Source organism: Mustela erminea, chromosome 7 (genome assembly GCF_009829155.1).
Source record: "Mustela erminea isolate mMusErm1 chromosome 7, mMusErm1.Pri, whole genome shotgun sequence".
NCBI classification, from domain to species: domain Eukaryota; kingdom Metazoa; phylum Chordata; class Mammalia; order Carnivora; family Mustelidae; genus Mustela; species Mustela erminea.
Genome location: NC_045620.1, coordinates 67,791,121 through 67,816,406, shown reverse-complemented (window position 1 = coordinate 67,816,406; position 25,286 = coordinate 67,791,121). Strand labels below are relative to the sequence as shown.

General features: G+C 33.5%; 1 protein-coding gene and 1 pseudogene across 3 annotated transcripts in view; both read left to right on the top strand.

The window, feature by feature from the left end:
* TSGA10 (testis specific 10) overlaps positions 1–25,286 on the top strand; it is a 153,110-nt gene that overhangs the window by 30,111 nt on the left and 97,713 nt on the right. For all 3 annotated transcript variants that reach the window (XM_032352025.1, XM_032352023.1, XM_032352024.1), the window contains exons 4-11: positions 3,357–3,422; positions 5,235–5,402; positions 5,796–5,951; positions 10,191–10,361; positions 10,451–10,528; positions 11,982–12,133; positions 21,938–22,053; positions 24,389–24,543. In XM_032352025.1, coding sequence (XP_032207916.1) covers positions 5,352–5,402; positions 5,796–5,951; positions 10,191–10,361; positions 10,451–10,528; positions 11,982–12,133; positions 21,938–22,053; positions 24,389–24,543 — 879 coding nt within the window. In that variant the 5' untranslated portion in view covers positions 3,357–3,422; positions 5,235–5,351. The remainder of the gene's footprint in view (positions 1–3,356; positions 3,423–5,234; positions 5,403–5,795; positions 5,952–10,190; positions 10,362–10,450; positions 10,529–11,981; positions 12,134–21,937; positions 22,054–24,388; positions 24,544–25,286) is intronic.
* On the top strand, positions 20,753–20,890 carry LOC116596700 (annotated as a pseudogene).

The window sequence follows — 25,286 nt, the reverse complement described above, 5'->3', positions numbered from 1 at the left end:
CACTGGTCTATGTGTCTGTTTTTGTGCCAGTACCATGCTGTCTTGGTGATCACAGCTTTGTAGTAAAGCTTGAAATCAGGCAGTGTGATGCCCAAAGTTTTGTTTTTCTATTTCAACATTTCCTTAGCAATTCTGGGTCTCTTCTGATTCCATATAAATTTTAGGATTGTTTGCTCCAGTTCTTGGAACTATAAACTTCCAAAACTGAACCAGGAAGACCCCCTTTCTCTTTGTTCACAGGTCTCCTTTCAAAGAGGACTTAATTGATAACCCTATTTAAAATTCCAACCTATTCCTTCATAAACACTCTCAATATCCTTAACTCTTCATTTTTTTTTTACCCTAATGTACTATATAATTTATTTGTTAGGTTTATTTTTCATTGTCTGCCCAGATGGACTGTAAGCTCCACAAAGGCAGGAATCTTTGTTTATTTATTTTTTTTTAAATCTCAGTTGCTTAGAATAGATGTGAATGCTCATTATGTATTTTTTTTAATAAGACAGTAACTGTCTCATATATATTTCACCTGTTATCTTTTTCTTCTCTTTTCAGCTAGAATATAACTTCCATGAGGGCAGAGATTTTCTTTTTTTTTTAATTTAAATTCTCTTAATAACATAGAGTGTATTATTAGTTTCAGAGGTAGAGTTCAGTGACTCAACAGTGTTATATAACCCAGTACTCATTATATCACATGCCCTCATTAATGCCCATCACCCTGATACTCCTCCCCTTCAGCAATCCTCAGTTTGTTTCATATGGTTAAGAGTCTCTTATGGTTGGTCTCCCTCTCTGATTGCATCTTAATTTATTTTTCCCTCACTTCCTCTATGCTCCTCTGTTTTGTTTCTTAAATTCCACACATGAGTGAAATCAAAAGACAACTGTCATTCTCTTACTGACTTATTTCACTTAGCATAGTACCCTCTAGTTCCATCCATGTTGTTGCAAATGGCAAGATTTCAGGTTTTTTTTTTTTTAAAGATTTTATTTATGTATTTGACAGACAGAGATCACAAGTAGGCAGAGAGGCAAGCAGAGAGAGAGAGGAGAAAGCAGGCTCCCCGCTGAGCAGAGAGCCCGATGCGGGGCTCCATCCCAGGACCCTGAGATCATGACCTGAGCCGAAGACAGAGGCTCAACCCACTGAGCCACGCAGGTGCCCCAAGATTTCAGTTTTTGATGGCTGAGTAATATTCCGTTGTTTATATATACCACATCTTTATCCATTCATCTGTTGATGAACATCTGGGCTCTTTCCATAATTTTCCTATTGTGGACATTGCTGCTGTAAACATTGGGATGCAGATGGAAGGCAGAGGTTTTTGTCTATTTTATTCCCTGCTATTCCCAGTATGAAACACAATGTCAGGTGCATAGTAGGTCCTCATTAATCATTTTTCAGATAAATGAAAACACTGGGTTAACATCTTTTCATTTGGGCTAGTTATAATTTTGTTTTTCAGATTAGAATCAGCATTATGTTTTTGGTTTTTTTAATTTTTATTCATTTTTAAAATTTCTTTTCAGTGTTCTAGAATTCACAGCATTATGTTTTTTATGTCTGTAATAGTAATACATGTTTATCATAAAAATTTAATTTCATATAGAGGAGTATAATGAAGAAAATAACATCTTACTATAATTAGATGTAATCTTATCTTGCTGAGTGTACATATTACTGGTTATGTTCCATCTGTATCTGTGATATGTGTGTATAAATTTCCTTTTTACAACGATATGTCAGATAAAATTTTTGGCAGTGTGAGTTTTTATACCTAATTCAATGTGGGCATCTTTATACATAATTTAATATAGATCCATTTTTTTGGCATCTACATAATAGTGTAAGTTAAAGCATTGAAAATTGCCTATCCAAAACTGTATAAGCTTATCCAAACTATACATAAGTTTTGTTTCATACCATTGCCCCTTAGTATTTCATGGATTACAAAAGATATGACTTTCAGAGAAATCTTAGAAAAGAATTTGGGTCTAAATAACAAATGAGGAGCAATAATTCCAGAAAAGTTAAATTTAAAATATAGCAGGAAACAGTTTAGAATAATGAGTGGAAGGTTTATGAATTGAAAAATAAGTTTATTAAACTAATTTGCCATTTATAGCATAGATTATATCAAATCTTTGCATGAAAACATAGTCACTGTCTTCTAGAGACATACAATCTAGTCATATACTGACTACATGACTACGGGTAGCTATACTGTAAGACTGGCTATGTTCAATGTTCTAAAACTGATACAAAAAGTATTTTATAGGTTTGCTTGAACTAAACTATTAAAAGAGTTCAGAAGAGAAAGCAGTCACTCTGACTTTGGTGATTTGGGAATACTTTTATCCTACTCATTCTTTTATCTCTTCCCTATTTTAGTCTTCAGAATTTTAATTAGTATTGACATTTTGTTGCAGTTTGTAGGGATTTGGTAAAATATAACCAATTACTATTTCATAACAAACTTGGGTTAATGGAAAGGAACTGCTATATTACATTCTGTGTTCTTTTATCATCCAAAGGTAGGTGAACAGAAAGGCTAGATTATCATTTCTTTTGTAAATTATTCACTACATGATTTTATTTTTAAGTAGCTTCCCTTTTTTAGTTTTTAATTTTATTTTTTCATCATAGTAAGTGTACTATTTAATCTCTATCCCCTCTTTCACCTACCTCATCCATCCCCCACTCTGGTAACAGTTTGCTCTCTATGGTTAAGAGTCTATTTCTTGGTTTTTTTCTCTCTCTTTTTTTCCACTTAGCTTATTTATTTTGTTTCTTAAATTCCACATATGAGTGAGATCATATGGTATTTGTCTTTCTCTGACTTTTTTTGCTTAGCATTATACTCTAGAACTCCGTCTGTGTCATTGCAAATTGCAAGACTTCATTCTTTTTATGGCTGAATAATATTCCGTGTGTGTGTGTGTGTGTGTGTGTGTGTGTGTGTATTTATGTATGTATATGTAACCACATTTTTATCCATTCATTTATCTATGGACACTTGAGCCGTTTCCATAATTTGGCTATTGTAAATAATACTGCAGTGAACAGACGGGTTCTTATATCCCTTTGAATTAGTGTTTTTATATTTTTTGGGTAAATACCCAGTAGTGTGATTATTAGATCATAAGGTAATTCCAATTTTAATTTTTTGGAAACCACCATACTGTTTCTGCAATGTCTGCACCAGTTTGCATTCCCACCAACATAAAGATTCCTTTTGGTCCACATCCTTGCCAGTACCTGTTTCAAGTGGCTTCCTTTTTTGATGTTCTCTTTTTAATCTGTTTAAATATTTTTAATCTAAATAACCTTTTTTTTCTGGCTTATTTTTCAGATTGAACTCATTTGCCAACAAAATAATATAATAGTATTGGAAGATACAATAAAAAGGCTTAGATCTGTAAGTACATTTTTTATACATTTAAGTTGCGGAGTCATTTTTATTCTGTTAGACTGTGAAAAATGGTATATGTGTTTTAGTTCTTCTGCATTTTGTGAACATTAAAAAATGTCTGCTTTCTAAAATCAGCACTCTGCTTGGTGCACAGGGGCGCTTCCCATCTGTAAGAGCATTGTTGTTCCTGCTCCATTTCATCGTTATGCCTTCCTTTCCCAGAGGTGGAGAGAACTTTGGTTGGTTTTATTAGTACCCTTAGCTGTTACTTGATTTAAAATGATGACCATGAGTAATTTCTTTCTCAAAATATAAGGTACATTTGTTTACACATTAACTTTATCCCTCTTAATAATAAATATTAAATCAGATGTTGTAAGTTAATTCAGAGTAGTGAGTTTTCTTTTTCTAACAATGTGAAATGAAAACTCATTTTAGACTGTTTAATGTTATCATCTAAAATATCATTTGGGGGGCGCCTGGGTGGCTCAGTGGGTTAAGCCGCTGCCTTCGGCTCAGGTCATGATCTCAGAGTCCTGGGATCGAGTCCCACATCGGGCTCCCTGCTCAGCGGAGAGCCTGCTTCCCTCTCTCTCTCTCTGCCTGCCTCTCCATCTACTTGTGATCTCTCTGTCAAATAAATAAATAAAATCTTTAAAAAAAAAAAATAAAAAAAAAAATAAAATATCATTTGGAACACCCTCTCTGAAAGCATATCTGTAATTTTCTCCCAATAAAGTATTGGTAAAATAAAGATTATAAAAGAAAAACTGCTTCTAAATACATTAAGGTAAATGGGAATGTACCTGAAAGTGTATACAAGTATAAAATATCCAGCATTCATTTAATTTATTCATTCATTGAACAATTATTGAACAAAACTTAGATGCCGTAAATAGAAGCTTTAATATTAGCATACAAGTTTCCTAAGCAGGAAATTTCTTATTAATTTCCTAATAGAAATTAATTCAATTTCTAGGACTTACAACTAGATCTGTGTGCATTTCTGTCCCCCAAATTTCTTTACCATTTTTCCTTAAAATTATTGAATTGTCGTGACTAGTGCGACAAATCGACCAGGAAACGTGAGGGTAAGAGGATGGTGAAAAGAAATTAAGAGACAAAGAGATGAGGGCAGGAGGAGCACTGAGGATGATGTCCAACAGTACTAAGTTTATTCAAAGCATTAAGGCCATATGTATAGTGTAGGAGAAACAATACACCTGTGTTCAGTTAAACAACCATGAGTTCCCATAATAAGTTTCACATTTAACTATAAGCAGACCTCGTGACGCCAAACAGCTGATGCTAGTACAATTGTTCTGTATTGATACGGCAAATCTGAAAATAATTTATGAGCAGTACCAGGGCAGCAAGGACCAGCAATGAACTTTTGACCCCAACTGAATTGTTCTCATTTGTTTAGCAAGCATGTGGGAAGTCACATAGGCGAGCGCACAACACATAGCACATACCCTTTCTCAGCGCTACTCAACTTTTCCCGTCCTAAACCTTTTGTTAGGTTATTCAGACTTTAAAGGGGGCACAAGTCAGGGCCTGGTTTGTTCTCGACTCAAGCCTTATTGCAGCTTCCCACATTGAATAAATTTAAGGATTCTTTCAGTTAAATAAAAATATAGTACATTCACAAATGCTAGAAAAAGAAGGCAGCTAACTGTTTTTTAAAGAGTACTGATGAATTATCTTCTAAAATACCAAGTTAATTATTTTTAAGGATCCTGTTTATTCATTTTTATATAGAAAATGATGCTATAGTATAGCTTGAAATAATAACCTAATTTTTTCCTCCCTGGCAAGATAATTTTAGAGACTGAAAAAGCACAAAATAAATCTCCTTCCAGACTTGATTCCTTTGTCAAGACTTTAGAAGCAGACAGAGATTACTACAAGAGTGAAGCTCAAAATTTGAGAAAAATGATGAGAAGTAGATCTAAAAGTCCAAGACGCCCATCTCCATCTTCCCGGGTAGGTTTTGGAAACTTACAAATATTTTAGAGTTTGTTGCTCAAACACTGACTTTTATTCTTTGATTTACCTAATATGCAAACAATTCATTTTGATTTGGCATGAATTGATATATCCAAGAATTGGGGAGACAGAGATCTCTTTGATGGCACAGTGGACCATTGAATTTGGTTCTGTATCCCCAGTATTGGTAGTAGTTGGGAGGTAATCAGATAAATGTGGACCAGTTTGGGACAAAGCTGTTTAAAAGAGAAGTGATTTTTTTAAACTTTTTTTTTTTTATCATTTCTTTTCATTGTATTGTCATGTTTGATTGAGTAGAGGTCGTGTAGTGCTTTTTTTTAGAGCCACGTGTCAAAGAAGAATTTCAGATTTCTTATATAATAATCTTAGGGTACAAACTGTGATGTAGAGCTTTTGAAAACAACAAGAGACCGTGAAGAACTAAAATGCATGCTGGAAAAATATGAGCGTCATTTGGCAGAAATTCAGGGTAATGTCAAGGTTCTTACATCTGAGAGAGACAAGACCTTTCTTCTTTATGAACAGGTAAATTTATTTATAAATAACATATCTAATAATAATCAATTTTTGAGATATGTAATTTTTTAAGTTGAATAAGAATGCTTAAATCTGCCAATCAAATTAACCTAACATTTGGGAATTACTTTGTTCTTAAGGTATTCTTAATGAAATGTAATGTATTTCCAATACAATAAGTGTATGTGTACATACACAAATATACATGTTTTTCCTTATATCCAAAAAAGATCATATACATGTATAGAAATATTCTGATTTTTGGCATGAGAAATGAAGAAATTGTTAAATGACTGGAAATGGTGAGTTCAAGGTAAACTTGAGATTTGGGGTTAGAGAATGCTAATATTACTTTGATATCAATCACTTTAGGAAATGCCTATAATTTTCTTAATTTAGGAGAGTAAAATCAGTTTGTAGTTTATACCCATTTTTAGCTTAGTTTTATATATATATATTATATACATAAAATATATATATATATTTTATGTATATTATATATATATAAAATATATATATATCCCTTATTAATCATTTAGCTTATTTATTCAACAAATATTAAACCTCATAAATCACTAACAATTTCTTTTAAAAATATCACATTTTATTAAGAATTATCACTATCAGGGGTACTTGGGTGGCTCAGTCGGTTAAGCATCTGCCTTTGGTTCAGGTCATGATCCCAGAATCCTGAGATGGAGCCCAGCATCTGGCTCCCTGCTCTGCAGGAGGCCTGCTTCTCCTTCTCCCACTCCTCCTGCTTGTGTTCCTTCTCACTGTGTCTCTCTCTATCAAATAAATAAAATATTAAAAAATAAATAAAATATTAAAAAAAAAAGAATTATCACTACTGTATGCAGGGTTCTGAGCTTGCCACTCTAAGAGATAGAAAAAAATGAAAAATACCAACACTGTTTTCTATGTTCACAGTCTACTTGGGGAGATAAAGTATAGTATAGTATAGTATAAAGTAAAGTCTTGTATGTATTTTTTATTACTTAAGTATAAGTAGTCTAGAAGATGTTGTAACAAATAAAAGAAGTGGGTATTTTTAATTGTTGTGATTAAGGAAATCTTTGCTAGATGATATGGAATTTGAGTCCTAAAGGAAGAAGGGAGTTCCTATTATCCTGAAAGGGAAAAGGAACATTCCAGACCAAAGGAATAGTGAGAGGCAAATGATAAAGGCAGGAAAATCAGTAGATAAATGGGTCAGGTTAAGACCAGACTAAAATCTATATGCCATTGGAGTAAGGGGGAGCTAAGTCTTGAGAGGTAAATTGAACTAGAGCCTAGAGCAGGAGTCTGCAAACCTTTTCTGTGAATGCCAGAAAATAAGTATCTTGGGCTCTGCAGGCCACACAGTTTCACAGCTATTCAACTCTGTCGTGGTGTGAAAGTAGCTATAGACAATTACCAAATGAATGAGTTTGGCTGTGTTACAATATAACTTTACTTTTGGACATGGAAGTTTGAATTTCACATTATTTTTACTTATGATAAATATTATGAAATCTGTTTGGTTTTTTTTTTATCATTTTTTTAAAAGTGTAAAAAACATTCTCAATTTACAGACTTACAAAAACAGTAAGTAGGCTGGATTTGGCCTGTGAACTACATGTAGTTTGCCAACTTCTGAAGTACATGTAGAGGCTGTTTAATGGGCTTTATAAGGGGTTTATACTTTGCTTTATAAGCAATGGGCAATCTGTTTTTTGTTTTGTTTTGTTTTGCTTTTTTAGGACAGAAGAAATGACGAATGCCACATTTTTACAATTTAAACCTGTTAACAATTTTATATTATCTGTTTCATAATCTTTTTGTGTTAACTTTTTATAACAATTTTTCTTTCAAGAGAATTGGAGGAAGGGGAAATTGTGGACTCTTTAGAAGGCTGTGAAAGCAGTCCATGCATGAGGCATTAAGAACTAAACTAGCATGCTATCAGTGGAAATAAGGATAGGGAGAGATGCAATAGATACTGTAGTAGAAGCCTTGACAAGATTTGGTTTTAGCAAAAAGGAGGGATAAACGGACCTCACTAAAGTTCTTTTTTGGTTTTTTGTTTTGTTTTGTTTTGTTTTTTTAAAGATTTTATTTATTTATTTGTCAGAGAGAGAGAGAGCGAGAGTGAGCACAGGCAGACAGAGTGGAAGGCAGAGTCAGAGGGAGAAGCAGGCTCCCTGCGGAGCAAGGAGCCCGATGTGGGACTCGATCCCAGGACGCTGGGATCATGACCTGAGCCGAAGGCAGCTGCTTAACCAACTGAGCCACCCAGGCGTCCCTAAAGTTCTTTTTTGAATGACTGAAGAATTTTAGTAGTAGAAAAAGTAATAGCGAAGCCATTTGTGATTTGAGGGAAAAGATGTATTAATTTCAGACAGATGGAGTAAGATGGTGGTCATACAATCAGGTGGTAATTGCATTTAGGCAAAAGAGAATGTGGGACTACAGTGGGGAGAGAGGTAAGAACTGAATGTGTAGATGGGGAATTCATCTTCTTAGCGGTGACTTTGTGACCTTCAGAGTAGATGAGGTCTCTGAATGGGAAAGCTATAGAGGAACAGATGAAATGTTGGGATTTTTTTTTTCCAATTAGTATGGGAATATTTGAAAGAATAAGAAGATAGGAAACTAAGGTGGAAAAATATTAAGCCCAAGGAAGGAATGAGTCTAAAACAGGGTGTTGAAGATAATGTCAAATGTTGCCAAATATTAAAAATGGGAACTGAGAAAAGGCCATTTGGTGAGGTCATTATTTGAAATTCTGCAAAGTGATAGGTATAGGAGCCAAGTAGTTTACACTGGGGTGGGATAGTAGGTGCTGAGGAACAGGCAAATGGGTACAAACCATAGGGCAAAAAAAAAAAAATGTCTAATGCAAAAGAGATATGGGGTGGTAAATGGGGCAGCAAGATTAAATGGCAGTTTTTTAAGATATGGGAGCCGTGTGTTATGGTAGAGGGAGGGGAGAAAGAGCCAGTGGAGAGGGTGGTATTCAAAGTGAGAGGAAATAATTATACAGCTGAGTCTTGAACAAGGTGGGACTAGGGGTGCCAACCCTCCTGCACAGTTGAAAATCTTTTTTTAATTAATATTTTATGTATTTATTTGTCAGAGGGAGAGAGAGAGAGAGGGTGTACAGGCAGGCAGAGTGGCAGGCAAAGGCAGAGGGAGAAGCAGGCTCCCTGCCAAGCAAGGAGCCCTATGTGGGACTTGAACACAGGACACTTTGGCTCATGACCTGAGCCAAAGGCAGCTGCTTAACCAACTGAGCCACCCAGGCATCCCATGGTTGAAAATCTTTGTATAACTTTTGACTCCCCCAAATTTAATTGCAACTAACCTACTGTTGACCAGAAGCTTGCTGATAACATAGTGAATTAACACATTCCTTATGTATGTATTATACACTTATTCTTCCAATAAAATAAGCTAGAGAAGAGAAAATGTTGGTAAGAAAATCATGAGGAGGAAAAAATACTTTTACAATACTGTACTGTATTGTTGAAGAAGTATGTATTTAAGTTCAAACCCATGTTTTTCAAGGGTCAACTCTAATTGAGTCAGGAGTATCTTAGAAAGCATTTTAGGCATTTTAGGAGATGAGGTCCAGGATTCTGGTCAAAGTTTTGCTATGGAAATTAGGAAGTAATATATCTTCCTCTGAGACTTGGAGGCCAGGTGTATAGGTAGTGATCAAAATTAAGAAAGATTAGGGACTTTTAAGTAGCCTAGTAGGATATGAAATCATCTGTAGGTGTAGAATAGGTTTAGGACCTGAGGATGGTTGAACAAGTATGAGAGAGTATATTGGGTTGTCAGTAAGGATTGATGAGCCTTCTGTCAGCATAGAAGTAGCTAGGACATGGAAATGGCATATATTAGAGAAATGGCATTTATTAGAGAAAGATAGGAACACTGTAATATTTATTAAAATAGTATTTTACTGGAATTTTGCTGAATTCAAATTTATATCATGAAATATTAGTAAAACATTCTCTCTTATATTGACTTCCTCCAAATTAATTAAAAAAATTTGGCAAAGATATTATAAACCAAACTTTTATTTTTATTCATCACATGCATTTTTGGACATCATTTGCCTTTATATAAACTCATTAAAAAAACATCCTGTTGCATGCATTTTTATAAATGGTTTGTATTTTAACTAGCTGGATTGAAGATTGCTGTATTTATGTCTGGTCTAAAACTTGTTAAATAGAAGTCTGTGTATTTAAATAATAGGCACAGGAAGAAATTGCCCGACTTCGAAGAGAAATGATGAAAAACTGTAAGTCTCCTAAATCAACAACAGCACATGCCATCCTCCGGCGGGTGGAGACTGAAAGAGATGTGGCCTTCACTGATTTACGAAGAATGACCACAGAACGAGATAGCCTGAGGGAAAGGCTAAAGGTTTGGATGAATTTTATCAGTATGACCATTTGTGAAACACCGTGTAGCAACACTGAAAACATTTTGTTTTGTTTTTGTTTTTTAAACAGATTGCCCAAGAGACAGCATTTAATGAGAAGGCTCATTTGGAACAAAGGATAGAAGAGCTGGAGTGTACAGTTCATAATGTAAAGAAAAATCACTTTTGTGTTTTCAGCTATAAACTGTCAATAGCTTCCCCCTTTTCTTTGTTTTTTTCTATGTTCAGAGAAGTTCTTTTATTTTTCTGAGATAGTGTTAATAATCCTAAAACATTTAAGTAGTATGTGTAGTATAAATTATCACTTTTTCACTGTTTATGTCCTTCCAAAAAATGTAAGTAAAGTCTTTTTTCTTTTAGGTTGAAAAATGTGTTCTTTAAAAAAAAAATCCATTAGGAATACATCTGTGGGATTTTAGCAGATTTATCATCTCTGTCTTTCATTAAACATAACGTTGCCAGATACAAAGAAACTGGCTTATTCTATCTAAAGTGTAGCTAAGGTAGAAGAAATTATTATGACACGAAAAGTTATTAGAAGATTATATTTAAACTGAATTTAAATGTGAAGCATCACATTTTCACTAATCAAGAATTCTAGATGCTATGAATTTGAGATGTTATGACTATATAAACAATTTGAGTTTTGTTATCAAATTTAATTGAATATATTTATACATTCATCTGTGTTGTCATAATGAGAATAAAAAGCATTGTTTAGGAGAGAAAAAATATTTTTTTTCATAATTCCACTTTATATGTATAACTTATTAATGTTGAACAATAAATAAATCCTTTTGCAAATAAGATATGTATACTACAGTCAAAATGAACCAGATTGAAAATGTAGATACATGTACTGTGATAGGCTCTATGCACAGATTGTGCAGTGGTTTGTTCTTTTTTTTAAAAATTTATTTTTTATTTATTTTCAGCATAACAGTATTCATTATTTTTGCACCACACCCAGTGCTCCATGCAATCCGTGCCCTCTTTAATACCCACCACCTGGTACCCGACCTCCCACCCCCCACCCCTTCAAAACCCTCAGATTGTTTTTCAGAGTCCATAGTCTCTCATGGTTCACCTCCCCTTCCAATTTCCCCCAACTCCCTTCTCCTCTCTATCTCTCCATGTCCTCCATGCTATTTGTTATGCTCCACAAATAAGTGAAACCATATGGTAATTGACTCTCTCTGCTTGACCTATTTCACTCAGCATAATCTCTTCCAGTCCCATCCATGTTGCTACAAAAGTTGGGTATTCGTCCTTTCTGATGGAGGCATAATACTCCATAGTGTATGTGGACCACATCTTCCTTATCCATTCGTCTGTTGAAGGGCATCTTGGTTCTTTCCACAGTTTGGTGGATACAGATGTAGTGAAAAGAAGGGCCATCTGTACCCCAATGTTTATAGCAGTGGTTTGTTCTTATTCGTATTCCACAGTACCTTGCCCATACAGCCTCCCACAACATTCAGGTCTAATCTGATCATCTCCTGGTGTAAATCTTGTCATATGCCACAGTTTGCACAGAAAAGATGTCTCTTTAGGAAGATTTTGTTGGTGGTGGCAGTAACCTTGTCATTCTACTTGCATAGCTTGATGATGAACGTATGGAGCAAATGTCAAATATGACTTTGATGAAGGAAACCATAACCACTGTGGAAAAAGAAATGAAATCACTAGCAAGAAAGGCAATGGATACTGAAAGTGAACTTGGCAGGCAAAAGGCAGAGAATAATTCTTTGAGGTAAATTACTTTTAGTTTACTATAACTACTAGATCTGCTTTTTGTAGAGTATTTTATAATGATAATTTATTTGTTGACTTTAATTTCTGAGAGTATTATTATGAAGGAGTTGTAGAAGTCTCGGCATACATTAAATGATATCCCAGAGATCACTTACAGACTAGTAATGGCATACTAAACTAGCAATCAGACTTCTAGTAATCATCTTACATTTGCAGAAAGCCTAATGTTTAACTGAAGTACCTTTCACAATGTCCTTTTGGGCACAGAGCATATTTGACTTTGGCGTTTGAATATATAGGAAAATGTAATGGAACTTCTTTTAATTGAATGCAAAGTAGGTTCTTAGCCCTTCCTACATACTGGAATGGTAGCAGAAGAAATTCCAATTAAAGCAACCTACAGGCAATAAATATAAGGGAATAAGTTTTTGAAGACCATGTTAGCAGTTTTATTGTCTGTTGATACAAAAGATAGAGCTCTACAAATTTAGTAATATTGAATTACAGTGCATCTGTGAACCTTTGAAAAATAGTAGTTCATATGAGTGTGAAATATTAAGTCTACAGATAATACTTGGTTCACATAAGAGTTCCCAGATTCCCCTCTTTGATCATTCAGGGGTCTGTGGTATGTATGTTGAAATGATTTGTCAGGACAGATAATGACTCAGATTTTTTCCCTTCATTAATTTTTTTAAAACTTCCTGTTTAAAAGGATATTACAGGCTCAGGTAAAATAAAAATAATAATAAAATAAGACAACAATACAACAAAAACCTTGGAGAATAGAGAAAAGTGTAAAGAAAATGTAAATCATCTATTATTCCATAACTCAGTGAAAGCTATTATTAATATAGATCTTTTTCTAACCAGGAATAGTTCCATCTGTGTTATGTAAGCTTTCTATGTAATTGATGTCATTCTATTAGGTTATATATTTGGCCAGTTTCACTTAATTGTATATGATAAGCATTGTCCATGCCATTAGAAATTCCTGGAAAGCATTTTAGTAGTTTACTAAAAAATTCTATCTGATAGGTGTATAATATTTTGGAAGATTTTTGCATAATTTGTTTTCTTTTAACAGTATTATTAGAATCTAGTTGGCATACATACAGTAAACTGCACATATTTAAAGTGTTCAGTTTGGTAAGTATACTGGCACAATCAAGATAGTGGCCCTACCCATCGTTCCCAAAAGTTTCCTTGTGCCCCTCTGTAACCTTTCAACTATCCTGCCAATCCCTAGACAACCACTGATTTGCTTTCTGTCCTAGAGATTTGTTTGGGTTTTCTAAAATGTTTTATAAATGTAATCATATAGTATATATATTTTTTAGTGGGCTGCTTTCCCTCAGCATAATTATTTTGAAATTTATCCTTGTTGTATAATCAATAGTTTATTCCTTTTTGTTCCTGAGTAGTATTCCATATGTGAATATATGAACATTTTGATTGTTTCCAGTTTGGGCCTATAACAAAACATTTATGTACATTCTTATATGAGTCTTTGTATGGACATAAGCTTTTATTTTTCTTGGGTGAATGCCTAAGAGTAGAGTGACTGAGTTATGTGATGGATATATGTTTAATTTTGAAGAAACTATTAAATTTTTCCAAAGTGGTTGTGTTATTTTATTTTACATTTGTACCAGTAGTATATGAGTGTCATAGGTGTTGTGTAGCCTCATCAACACTTGGTATACATTGTTTTTTTAATCTTAATCATTCTAATAGGTATGTTTTATGGTTTTAATTCACCTTCCCTAATAACTGATGCTTTTGAGCATCTGAGCATGTGCTTATGTACATAAATTTATTTATTTATTTTTTATTTTTTATTTTACAAATATTTTCTCCCACTCTGGCTTACATTTATAGCAATTGTCTTTTAAAGAGCAAATGTTTTTCATTTTGATTAAGTGAAATTTATTGATTTTTAAAAAATTATATCCAGCTTCATGTACCCTTTTAAAGATATCATTGTCAAACGTAAGGTCACTGACTTTTGTTTTGTGTTTTCTTCTAGCAATTTTTTAGTTCTCAACATTTAAATCTGCTATTCATGTCAAAGTTTTCATATATAGTCAAGGTATAAGTCAAAGTTCACCTTTTTTTGCATAGGGATATCCAGTTCTGTAATTTGTTGAAAAACTATCCTTTCTTGTTTTTGTGCTTTATAGAATGTCAGTTATCCATATATGTATAGCTCTTTTCTTGATGATCAGTTTTATTTGATGGATCTATTTATGTGTCTTAATCCCAGTATAACCTGCCTGATTACTTTGTTTTTGGGTTTTTTTTTTTAACTCTTCAAATTAGGTAATGTTAGTCCTCCAAAATTGTTCTTTCTCTAAATAGTTTTGGCTATTCTAATTCCTTTGTATTTTATTTTAATTTTAGAATCATTTTCACAGTTTATAAAAAAAAAAAAAACCTGCTTGGGAATTTGATTAGAATTGGGGAAAATGACATCTAAAGAATTTCACGTGTTCCCCCTCATAAACAGTATATCTCTTCATTGTTTAGATCTTTAACAATGTTTTGCTGTGTTTAGTGTATAGGTCCTGTACTACTTATTTCAGATTTATATGAGTATTTCCTATGTTTTTTGATGCTGTTGTAAATGGAATCTTAAAATTTCACTTTCTGATTGCTTATTGTTTATATATGAAAATATAGTTGTTTTTAAAAGTAAACTTTGTATTTTACAACAGTTTTAGATTAACAGAGCAATTATGAAGAAGGTAGAGCTCCTACATATCTCAGACCCAATTTACTCTCTTATTAACATCTTACATTAATACATTTGTTAGAATTAATGAATTATTTGATACATTATTAACTGAAGTCTGTACTTTATTCAGATTTCCTTAGTTTTCCCCTGATGTCCTTTTTCTGTTCCAGGATCCCATCCAGAACACTACATTACATTTAGTTGTCATGTTTCCTTAGGCTTTTCTTGGCTATGACAGTTTCAGACTGTCCTTGTTTTTGATGACCTTGACAGTTTGGAGGAATACTGATCAGGTATTTTGTAGAATGTCTCTCAGTTGGGGTTTTTCTGCTGTTTTTGTCATGATTAGACTGGGTAATTTGTTTTTGAGAGAGAGGTCATAGAGGTAAAATGCCATTTTAGGATACATATCTATCTAGGGTATTATGGGTATGTACTGGATTTATTACTGTTGATTTTGACCTTTATCATCTGGCTGAGGAAATGTTTGCCTTTTCCAGAATGTCATATAATCGAAATCACACAGTATACAACCTTTTCAGGCCAGCTTCTTTCACTTAACAATGTGCATCTTAGGTTCATTACGTTTCTTTCATACCCGGATAGCTTATTTCTTGTCACTGAATAATAATTTATCATTTGTATATACTATAGTGTGTTTATCCGTGCACCTATTGAAAGACATCTTGGTTGCTTCCAGTTTTTGGTAATTATAAATAAAGCTGCTATACTCTTTTATGTGCAGGTTTTTGTATGGACATAGGTTTTCAGATCAGGTGAGTAAATACCTAGGAGCACAATTGCTAAATCATAGATTGAAACTATATTTAGCTTTATAAGAAAGTGGCCAACTCTTTCAAAGTGACTGTACCATTTTGCTTTTCCACCAGCAATGAATGAGAATTTCTTTTGCTCCATATCCATGTTACTATTTGGTATTGTCACATTTTTGTATTTTAGCCATTATAACAGGTGTGTAGCAATACTTCATTGTTTTAATTTGCAGTTTGCTAATGACAAAGGATGTGGAGCATCTTTTCATATTGTTACTTGCCATCTTTATGTTTTCTTTGGCAAGGTATCTGTTTAGATACTTTGCCATTTTTCAATTTCTTTTTTACTTATTATTGAATTTTAAGAATTCTTTTAATATTTTGGATACTTGTTATTGGGTCATTTGCAGATATATTCTCCCCATCTGTGCCTTGTCTTTTCATTCTCTTAATGGTATCTTTTGCAGAGCAGAAATTAACCAATGAAGCCATTTGGGTCTGACTTTTATTTATTTATTTATTTATTTATTTATTTTGAGGGAAGTTTTTCTTTTATTTGTTTAATGGGTAAAAGAACAATTAGAAATTTCTTCTTATGCCATTCAATATATATTCTTAAGGCATTTGTTCATTTTCTTTAAATTTTAAAACATTTTTAGGATGATGTTGTTTATAATATCCTATGAACATTTTAATGTCTATTGAATTTATAGTGATTTCTTCCTTTTTAGTCTGTTGTTATTAGTCTTTTCAAAGAACCACCATTTTGCTTGGTGATCCTCATTAAGTTTTGTTCTTTATTATTTCCTTATATTTTCTTTAGATTTTTAAAAATTTTTTTTCTAATTTCTTTAGATGAATGCTTATATTATTACTTTTTAGGCTTTTTTTCTCATATAGACATTTAAGGCCATAAGTTTCCCTCAAAATACTTACTTGAATGTGTTTTACAAGCTTTGTTATGTACTTCTTATAAAATATTTTATAATTTTCTTCATTACTTCTTAATTGAACTTTTAGTTATTTATTAGTGTGATTTAAGTATCCAAAAACATAATGAGTTTTCACTTACCTTTTTGATTGACTTTTTGCTAATTACATATTTGTACTAAATTTTTTATCTTATTTACAGGGATTTTATTGAAAGAGTTGTCTAAACTTCTGGCTCCAGTGTCTTGCATTTGTTCTCTTTTAAACCTGCTGTAATCTGCCTTTTTCTTCTACCATGTCATGAAAACTTTTTTTCATGGCAATATTTTTTTTTCAAGGTAATATTTACTTTCATGTTACTCAACTCAATAGTCAGTCCTCAGTCTTCATTTTATTTGACCTATCAGCAACATTTGATAAAGATGTTCTGTTGTGCTTTTTTCTCTGTTCCTTTAAATACTTTCCTTATTTGTCTTCTGAGGTACCATGCTCATTTGATTTTCTTTTCATCTCTTTGGATGTCCTTCTAAGGCTAGTTCCTCCTCATCTCCATAATCTGCAAATGTTGGAGTGTTCCTCAGCTCAGTCCTTAGACCGCTTCTTTTCTTGTATGTGTACTTATCCCTCATCCAGTCTCGTTTATTTACTCTTGACTCTCAAATGTATATCTGTAGCATGAACTTTTTTCTTGAACTCAGGACTTGAATGTCCAACCCCTCCTTTTCATCTTCACTGGAACGTCTAACATACATTTCAAACTTAACATTTTTCAAACCTGGAGTTCTGCTACCCACTACCCTTCATTCACCCTCCAACACACATAAATTTGCTTTTTCAATCTTCCCAGCTTAGTCTGGGAAGTATGTTCATGCAATTCTTGGCCTGAGACCTTGAATAATCTGTGGCTTCATATATCTATATCCAATGCAGTTTGTTTTGTCTTCAAAATATACTCAAAAGCTGAGCATTTCTCACCACTCCTGTTGTAACCTTGCTGATATTGAATGATATTTTTGCTAGGTAGAGAATTCTAAAAGTTTGGAATTATTTTTATTTTAATACTTTGATAATATCTTTCTACTATCTTAGATGTACATTATTTCTGCTGAGAAGTCAGCTGTCAGTTTATTTTTTATAAATTGATATCTTATACCTTATAATATATTCATATTATATACATTTACAAAAGGCAAGGAATTACAGATAATCTAATTGGAAGATACATAATCCAACTACATTGATTATAATTAAAATATTGTTGTTCCTGTTTTCTGTTTTGTCAGTTGGTAAGAAAATTATGTTTTGTCCCGTGTGTGAACATACACTAGAAATTGAGTCATAAGCGCCATTCAACACACATATCTGGATTCCTGTATCTCTAAACTGAAGTTCCATAGTATTCCAAGCCAAATCAGCCAAAAAGAAATTAATCCATTTCTGATTGGGTTTCACTGCTGGTGGAAGAAGAAATTTCCCAGTGTTTCAAAACCAATACTCATTATCTGTGTTCCTATACTGCTTAGGTGAACTTTTCTTTCAAACAGGTATATTTTAGTGTAGCACAAGTCCTTCTCTTTGGGTTTCTGTGTCAGACAATGATAGTAAAAAGCTAGAGTATTTTCAGAACATTTCCTAGAAGTAGATTAAAAAACAAACAAAACAAAACCAAACCTGTGTGTCTGCATCAGTGTATCAAACATCTGTAGGCCCAAGAAGAATTTTCCATATAGTTGAATGATTGATAGAGCTTTCTGTTAATAAAAAGTTAGTTTGGGTCTTTGTGTCCAGTGATTCCAAGACCAGTTCAGTTTGAGTCTGGGTATTTGAGACCAAAAAGATTTCAGTATTAAAATCTATTGTAGATGACATGATATTCTATGTCAAAAATACAAAATAATTAACAAAAAATCTAGAACTAATAAGCAGTTGCTACAGCATTGCAGGATATGTGGTTAATATAAAAAATCAGTTGTTTTTTTAATACTAGCAATGAAGAAATAGAATTTAAAATTGAAAACACAGTACCATTTATATTAGTACCTCCCCCAAAATGAAATACTTAAGTATAAATCTAACAAATTATGTATAAGATCTGTATGAGAAAAAGTACAAGACTGGTACAAAAGAAAAAAAAAAGTACAAAAGAGATCAAAGTGGAACTAAATAAACTGAAAAATATTCTAGGGGTGCCAGCGTTAGCTCAGTTGCTTAAGTATCCTACTCGTGATTTTGGCTTGGGTCATGATCTCAGAGTCATGAGGTCGGACCCTGAATTGGGCTCTGTGCTCAGCAGGGAGTCTGCCTAAGGATTCTCTTTCCCTCTCCCTTTGCCTCTCCTCCCCTGCAAATAAATTAATCTAAAAGAAAGAAAAATATTCTATATTCATGGATGGGAAAACATAATATTTTCAAGATGTCCATTCTTCTCAACTTGATCTACAGATTCAGTAAGTTCTAATTGGAATCACAGCAAATTATTTGTGGGTATCAGTGAGCAGATTTTAAAGTTTATAAGGGGAGGCAAAAGAGTGGGCAACAGAACACTGAAAAAAAACTAAGTTGGAGCACTGGTCATACTTGACATCAAGACTTGAGATAAAGTTACAGTAATTTAGACAGTGTGGTATTGGTAAAAGAATAGACAAATAGATCAGTGGAACAGTACAGAGAGGCCAGAAATAGACCCAGATAAATATAGTCAACTGATCTTTGACAAAGGAGCAAAAGCAATACAATAGAGCAGAGATAGTGGCAACACAGATATCACACCTTCAGATTAATTCTGAATGGATCACATTCCTAAATGTAAAATGCAAAACTGTAAAACCTCTACAAGATAACAGGAGAAAACCTAGATGACTTTAGTATGTTGATGACTTTTTTAGGTATAACAGCAAAGGCACAGTCCATGCAAGAAATAACTGATTAACTGTACTTCATTAAAATTAAAGACTTATGCTCTGCAAAAGACAATGTCAAGAATATGAGAAGCCAAGCCACAAACTGGGAGAAAATATTTGCTAAGGACACAGCTGATAAAGAACTGGATCTAAAACATACAAAAAACTCTTAAAACTCAACAATAAGAAAACAAACAACCCAATTAAAAAATGGGCCAAGACCTTAGCAGATCTCCACGAAGAAGATATACAGGTGGCAAAAAAAGCATATGAAAGGTGTTTTACATCATAGGTCACCAGGGAAATACAAATTAAAACAACAGTGAGATACCATTACATACCTATTAGAATGGACAAAATCTCAACCACTGAAAATAAAAGCTGGTGAGGATGTGGTTCAACAGCAACACTTATTCATTGCTGGTGGGAATTCAAAATGGTACAGCCACTTTATTAGACAGTTCAGCAGTTTCTACAAAGCTAAACACACTCTTACCATATAGCGCTCTGTTGTACTTAAAGTAGTTGAAATCTTATGTGCACACAAAAACCTGCACACAATTTTATAGCAGCTTTAATCATAATTGCCCAAGCTTGGAAGCAACCAAAAATCTTCTCTATGACTCTTAGCACTTGGAGAAAAGAAAAGTCTGTTGTTTAAAGTTCTAAATATATCTTAGAGGAGTTGTAAGAGTCTTTTCTGACATCAGTGTTAAAATAGTCTGCAAAAGAAGCTAAGAGCTTTACTTCTAAAGTTGCTATTAAATATCTGCTTTAGGTGTGGGTTTGTTGGTCAGTGATTTAAAGGTCTGATTTGAGAAATTCTGCTTATGTGTGTAATTTTCTATTTTGTTTTTCTTAATAGAGGGATCCCTGTGTTGTGCTGGGGAATATGGCTATTTTGGAAAGTGTATGGCTGCAATGCAATTTAATAGCATAAGAATAGCCACACTATGCCTTGGAAGGTATATGCTTCTTTCAGGACTCATCATTATGTGAATTGATAGGCTTGTTACATTTATACTTCTGATTTTAGCATGCAGTTTTTAAAGATTTTTTTTAAAGTAATATCTATACCCAGTGTGGGGCTTGAACCCACAACCCTGAGATCAAGAGTTGTGCACTCCACTGAATGAGCCAGTGAGGGACCCTTTAGCATGCAATTTTAAATGCTGCTTTACAAGAAAAAAAGCTAAGAAAATACTTTGTCAAGGCATATGAAAAGATTCTTCATTTGGACTACAGTGGAATTTCACTATATTTTCCAAAAATTTTTTATACTCACAATGGTGGTTTTCCCAGGACAAGGCTTATCCATTGCACTCCAGATGTGGTAACCCCCATGATTTCCCCCAAATGTGGGGAATTCCACAGCATAATTTGTGGTAGTGGGAGACTGCATTTGTACTTTCCTCTGGTTTTTCTTTGTTGAAGTGAAGACCAGTTTTTTATGCTTTTGATAGTGGGTGGTTTTTTGTTTTATTTTTATTATTTTTTTTTTATGGTAACTTCTGTTGGTGTGTATATACTGGAGGGGGGTTTGTTTTTATAATTTCGGTTGTGGTGGGGTATTTCTGATAACCTGGTTTTCTGTGGGTGTTGTGTCAAGAGTACTCTATGCTGGGACACCTGGGGTGGCTCAGTTGGTTAAGCGTCTGCCTTTGGCTTGAGTCATCATCCCAGGGTCCTGGAACTGAGGCCCTGCATTGGGCTCCCTGCTTAGTGGAGAGCCTGCTTCTCCCTCTGCTCCCTCTGCTGCTCCCTCTGCTCCCCCTGCTCCCTCTGCTGCTCCCCCTGCTTGCACGCTTTCTCTTTCTGTCAAATAAATAAATAATAAAATCTTTAAAAAAAAAAAAAAAAAAAGAGTACTCTATGTTTGGGACATCCGGGTGGCTCATTTGGCCAAGCATTTGCCTTCAGCTCAGGTCATGATCCCAGAGTCCTGGGATGGAGTCCCACATCCAGCTCTTTGCTTGGTGGGGAGCCTGCTGCTCCCACTGCTTGTTCATTTTTTCTCTCTCTGACAAATAAATAAACAAAATCTCAAAAAAAACCCAAAAAAAGGCTATTGTTCATGTAATACTTTCCAGCCATAAAATGGTGATTTGGAGGGCTGTATTATAGGACTAAAAAATATTAAAGATTAAGTGTAAGTGAAAAAAACAGGATTCAATTCTGAATATATAGTATGATAACTTTAAAAAATATATTGTGAAAAAGTACTGAATACTGAACACAAAAATGATTTTTTATAGTAGCTTTTTTTTTTCCTAATAGTAGATTTTGATGGAGAACTTTTTACTCTTTATTCTCCAAACTTCCTTTAGTGTACTTTTATTTAAAAAAATCAAAAAGAAAAAAATGTGTATTACTGTCCTTACCAGTTTTTATATTTAAATACGCTAAAATGTTGATAAAACATAAAAATTTCAGAATTAGTTTTATTATTAAAATGTTTACAGACTTTTATATGAAAACACAGAAAAAGATCTTTCGGATACTCAGCGACATCTTGCTAAGAAAAAGTATGAGCTACAGCTAACTCAGGAGAAAATTATGTGCTTGGATGAGAAAATTGGTGAGTTTTTTTCCCATGATAAATATATATATTTTACAATCTGGTAGAAAAACGTGTTTTCTTCTCTTCAGTTATAACATAAACTTGGAAATAGCCCATAAATTAAACATTTATCACTTAAGAATTGTGGAAAAATGTGTTTTTTCTTTGATAGTAAAATTTTTTTTACTATATTTAGGACTGTAAATATTTAGACATGGCTTCATATTTTTCAGTGAAGAAATTGCTGAACAAAACAGTGACATTTTGTAAATTTGTCCTGATCCCTTGTAAGTTTACAACTGTTCATACTACGTTATGGCTTGTCCATAGTGTTGTAATAAAACATAATACATATCTGTATATTATTTTGGTGGCAAATGTACATATGTTTGACTATATGCTATCACTTGGGTTCATAGAGAAAATTGTCTTTATGAAATACCCTATTTATGTTTCTTACCAGTGATTTCTGTGAAAATGTGGTCATAACTTAATCTTCTTATAATTGTAAAGTAAAATTTTGGTCAGGACTATTAAAAAGCCCGTCTTAAAATGGGGAGTATTTTTTTTTAAACATTTTCTGTTTTGTAGTTAAAAAATGTCTGGCATAAGCAATTAGGTGAGTAGAAATTCTTTTTATTAAAATAGTAAATATTACAAGAGAACTGTAGAAGGGGAATATTAAAGAAGACATTTTTGGATATTTTAAGTCTAAATAAAAATGTAAGGTAAGCAGTTAAAGAGATAAGTTTTTATCTCAGAAGAGAAATCTAAGCTAAAGATAAACATCTGGGACACATCAGCATATAAATGATATTTTAAAAACATGAAATTGCCTAGGGAAAATGTAGAGAAAGAGAAGAGGATCCAGGACTCAGTAAGAAGCAGCAAAAGAAGTAAGAGAACCCAGAAGTGAGTGTTATTTTGGGAGGCAAGAGAGCAAAATATTTTTAAAAGGAAGGTATGATCAATATTCAGATATCTTTGAGAAAGAAGGTAAGAATGAAAAATATTGATTGTATTCGGCACATTGGAGGTTTTGGTAACATTGACCAAAAAAAGTGTGAATGGAGTGTTGGATGTGGAAGATGGAGTAGGTTGAGGAATGATTGGGAAGCGAGGAGGTAGTGACAGGAGAGAATAGAAGTTTCTTAAACTTAGCTATTAACAGAAGCAGAAAAACAGTATGGTAGCTTGAGTGGAATGTGAGGTCGAGAATTTTTTTTAAGCTAGGAGATATGTAGAGGTGTTTTAGAGTTTTAAAATGTATCTATTTTATGCCATTGAGAATAACAGAATACCCAAAGCATGTGATTTACCTTAAAGACAGTGCTCTCTGGAAAAGGGACATGATGTATTTTTAAGTACTATATAGATCATCCTCTTGGCATATGGTTTTACCTCCGTTAGCACTGCTCTGGATGACTGTTCCCAAGGATTTACCTTGTGGTATGGTGTAACAAACTTCCCTTGTAGAGCTGGGACCAGGGTTTCTCAAACTTTGGTGTGTGTCAGAATGACTTGGAGAGCTAATAAACATCACTGGAGCTAGGCTCTTTGAAGTAAGATACGGCCAAGGCTTTTTGTATCTTTACTAATCCTCAAGTGGTTCTCAAACTTTGTCATGCATTAGAATCACATGGGTGGGGTGTTTCTGAAAATATAAATTGCTCTGCCCACTCAGAATTTCTGATTCAGAATGTCTGGTATGGGACCTCAGAATTTATATTTCTAATAAGTTCCCAGATGATGCTGATGGTGCTGGATGAAAAACCGCAATTTGAAAACTGCTATTCTATACCAGTCAATCAGGCCTTCAACACTGACACTGTTGGCACAACACTAACACTATTATCACAAATCAAATCAGACTTTATGGGATTTTTCCCCCCTGGGAATTTTTATCACCCTACTTTAGAAAAATCAAAATATCAGGAGACATTTGACTCTGAAGATGAACTAATTAAATATTATATTATTTTAGTTACCAAGTTCTGTACAATGGTGGAGAAATTAGAGGGAGAGAGGTCATTTTGACTACTCATGCACCATCTCCTCCTCCACCACACATGTAAATCTACTTTAAGAACTTGTGATATAGAGCTTTCCTTTGCTGTTCTAATTTAAATGTGTTAATTGTGCTTTTACATTTATGAGTCATTTAGAATTTCATGATTCATCTTAGTTTTTAATCACTAACAACAAAAGCTATTTTTTGTTTGGGATACAGTACTTATTTTTAGTCATTGAACACAATATAGGCGAATTTACTTTGAAAAAACATTTTAATCTGCTTGAACTAGAAAAAAAAATTATCTTGATTAAAGCAATGCCTTTATGATTACATATTTAGACAATTTTACCAGGCAAAGTATTGCCCAGAGAGAAGAAATCAGCATTCTTGGTGCAACCCTCAACGATCTGGCTAAAGAAAAGGAATGCCTGCAAGCATGTTTGGATAAAAAATCTGAGAATATTGCATCCCTTGGAGAGAGTTTGGCAATGAAAGTATGTTCTGAGAACTGTGCTTTAAAAGAAATGTTTGAACTTGAATCTGAATAAAATAATAGAATTTTCTCAATTTTTTTTCTAGAGATTTGAAACTATAGAATCTGATTTGGAAAATTTCAAAGATAATTTCAAGATAATCTTGGGAACTGAGTGTTCAAGTCCACTAATTTTTTAAAATTGATTTTCTCTCATAAATTTGTGATTAACATTCACTGGTAATAACTAATTCAAATATCAAAATGTGAAGCATAGTAATAAAACGGTGAGACAGATTTGTTTTTAAAAGAACACCAGAACTTATATTTTCAGACAGCCATTTTGGGAAGCAATATGTCCATTAAAACTGCCTTTTGTGATTGTGCTCAAAACTAGAAGCATATTTTTGCATCCTCCTCAGCCTTTGAGAATAGATCATATATAGCTGGTAAATAAAGATGGATGATAATCTCCATCCCACATTTTTTGTTGTTCAAAGAACGCTAACAAAGGTGTTGCCAAAAAGGCAGAGAAATATTGATGCCCTTTTCTATTTCATAAACCAATTCTGAAGACAATTCCTAAACTGTTTCCCACGAATGATTTAAGTGAAGGTAGCATCGTTATGATAAGGTCTTTTCCCTCTCTAAGGGATCTAATTTATTCATTTATCCCTCCGTCCATCCATCCACCCATCCATGCATTTAACAAACATTTATTGGCATGCACCAGGTATAATGTTAGAAACTGAGGTTGAGTGGGTA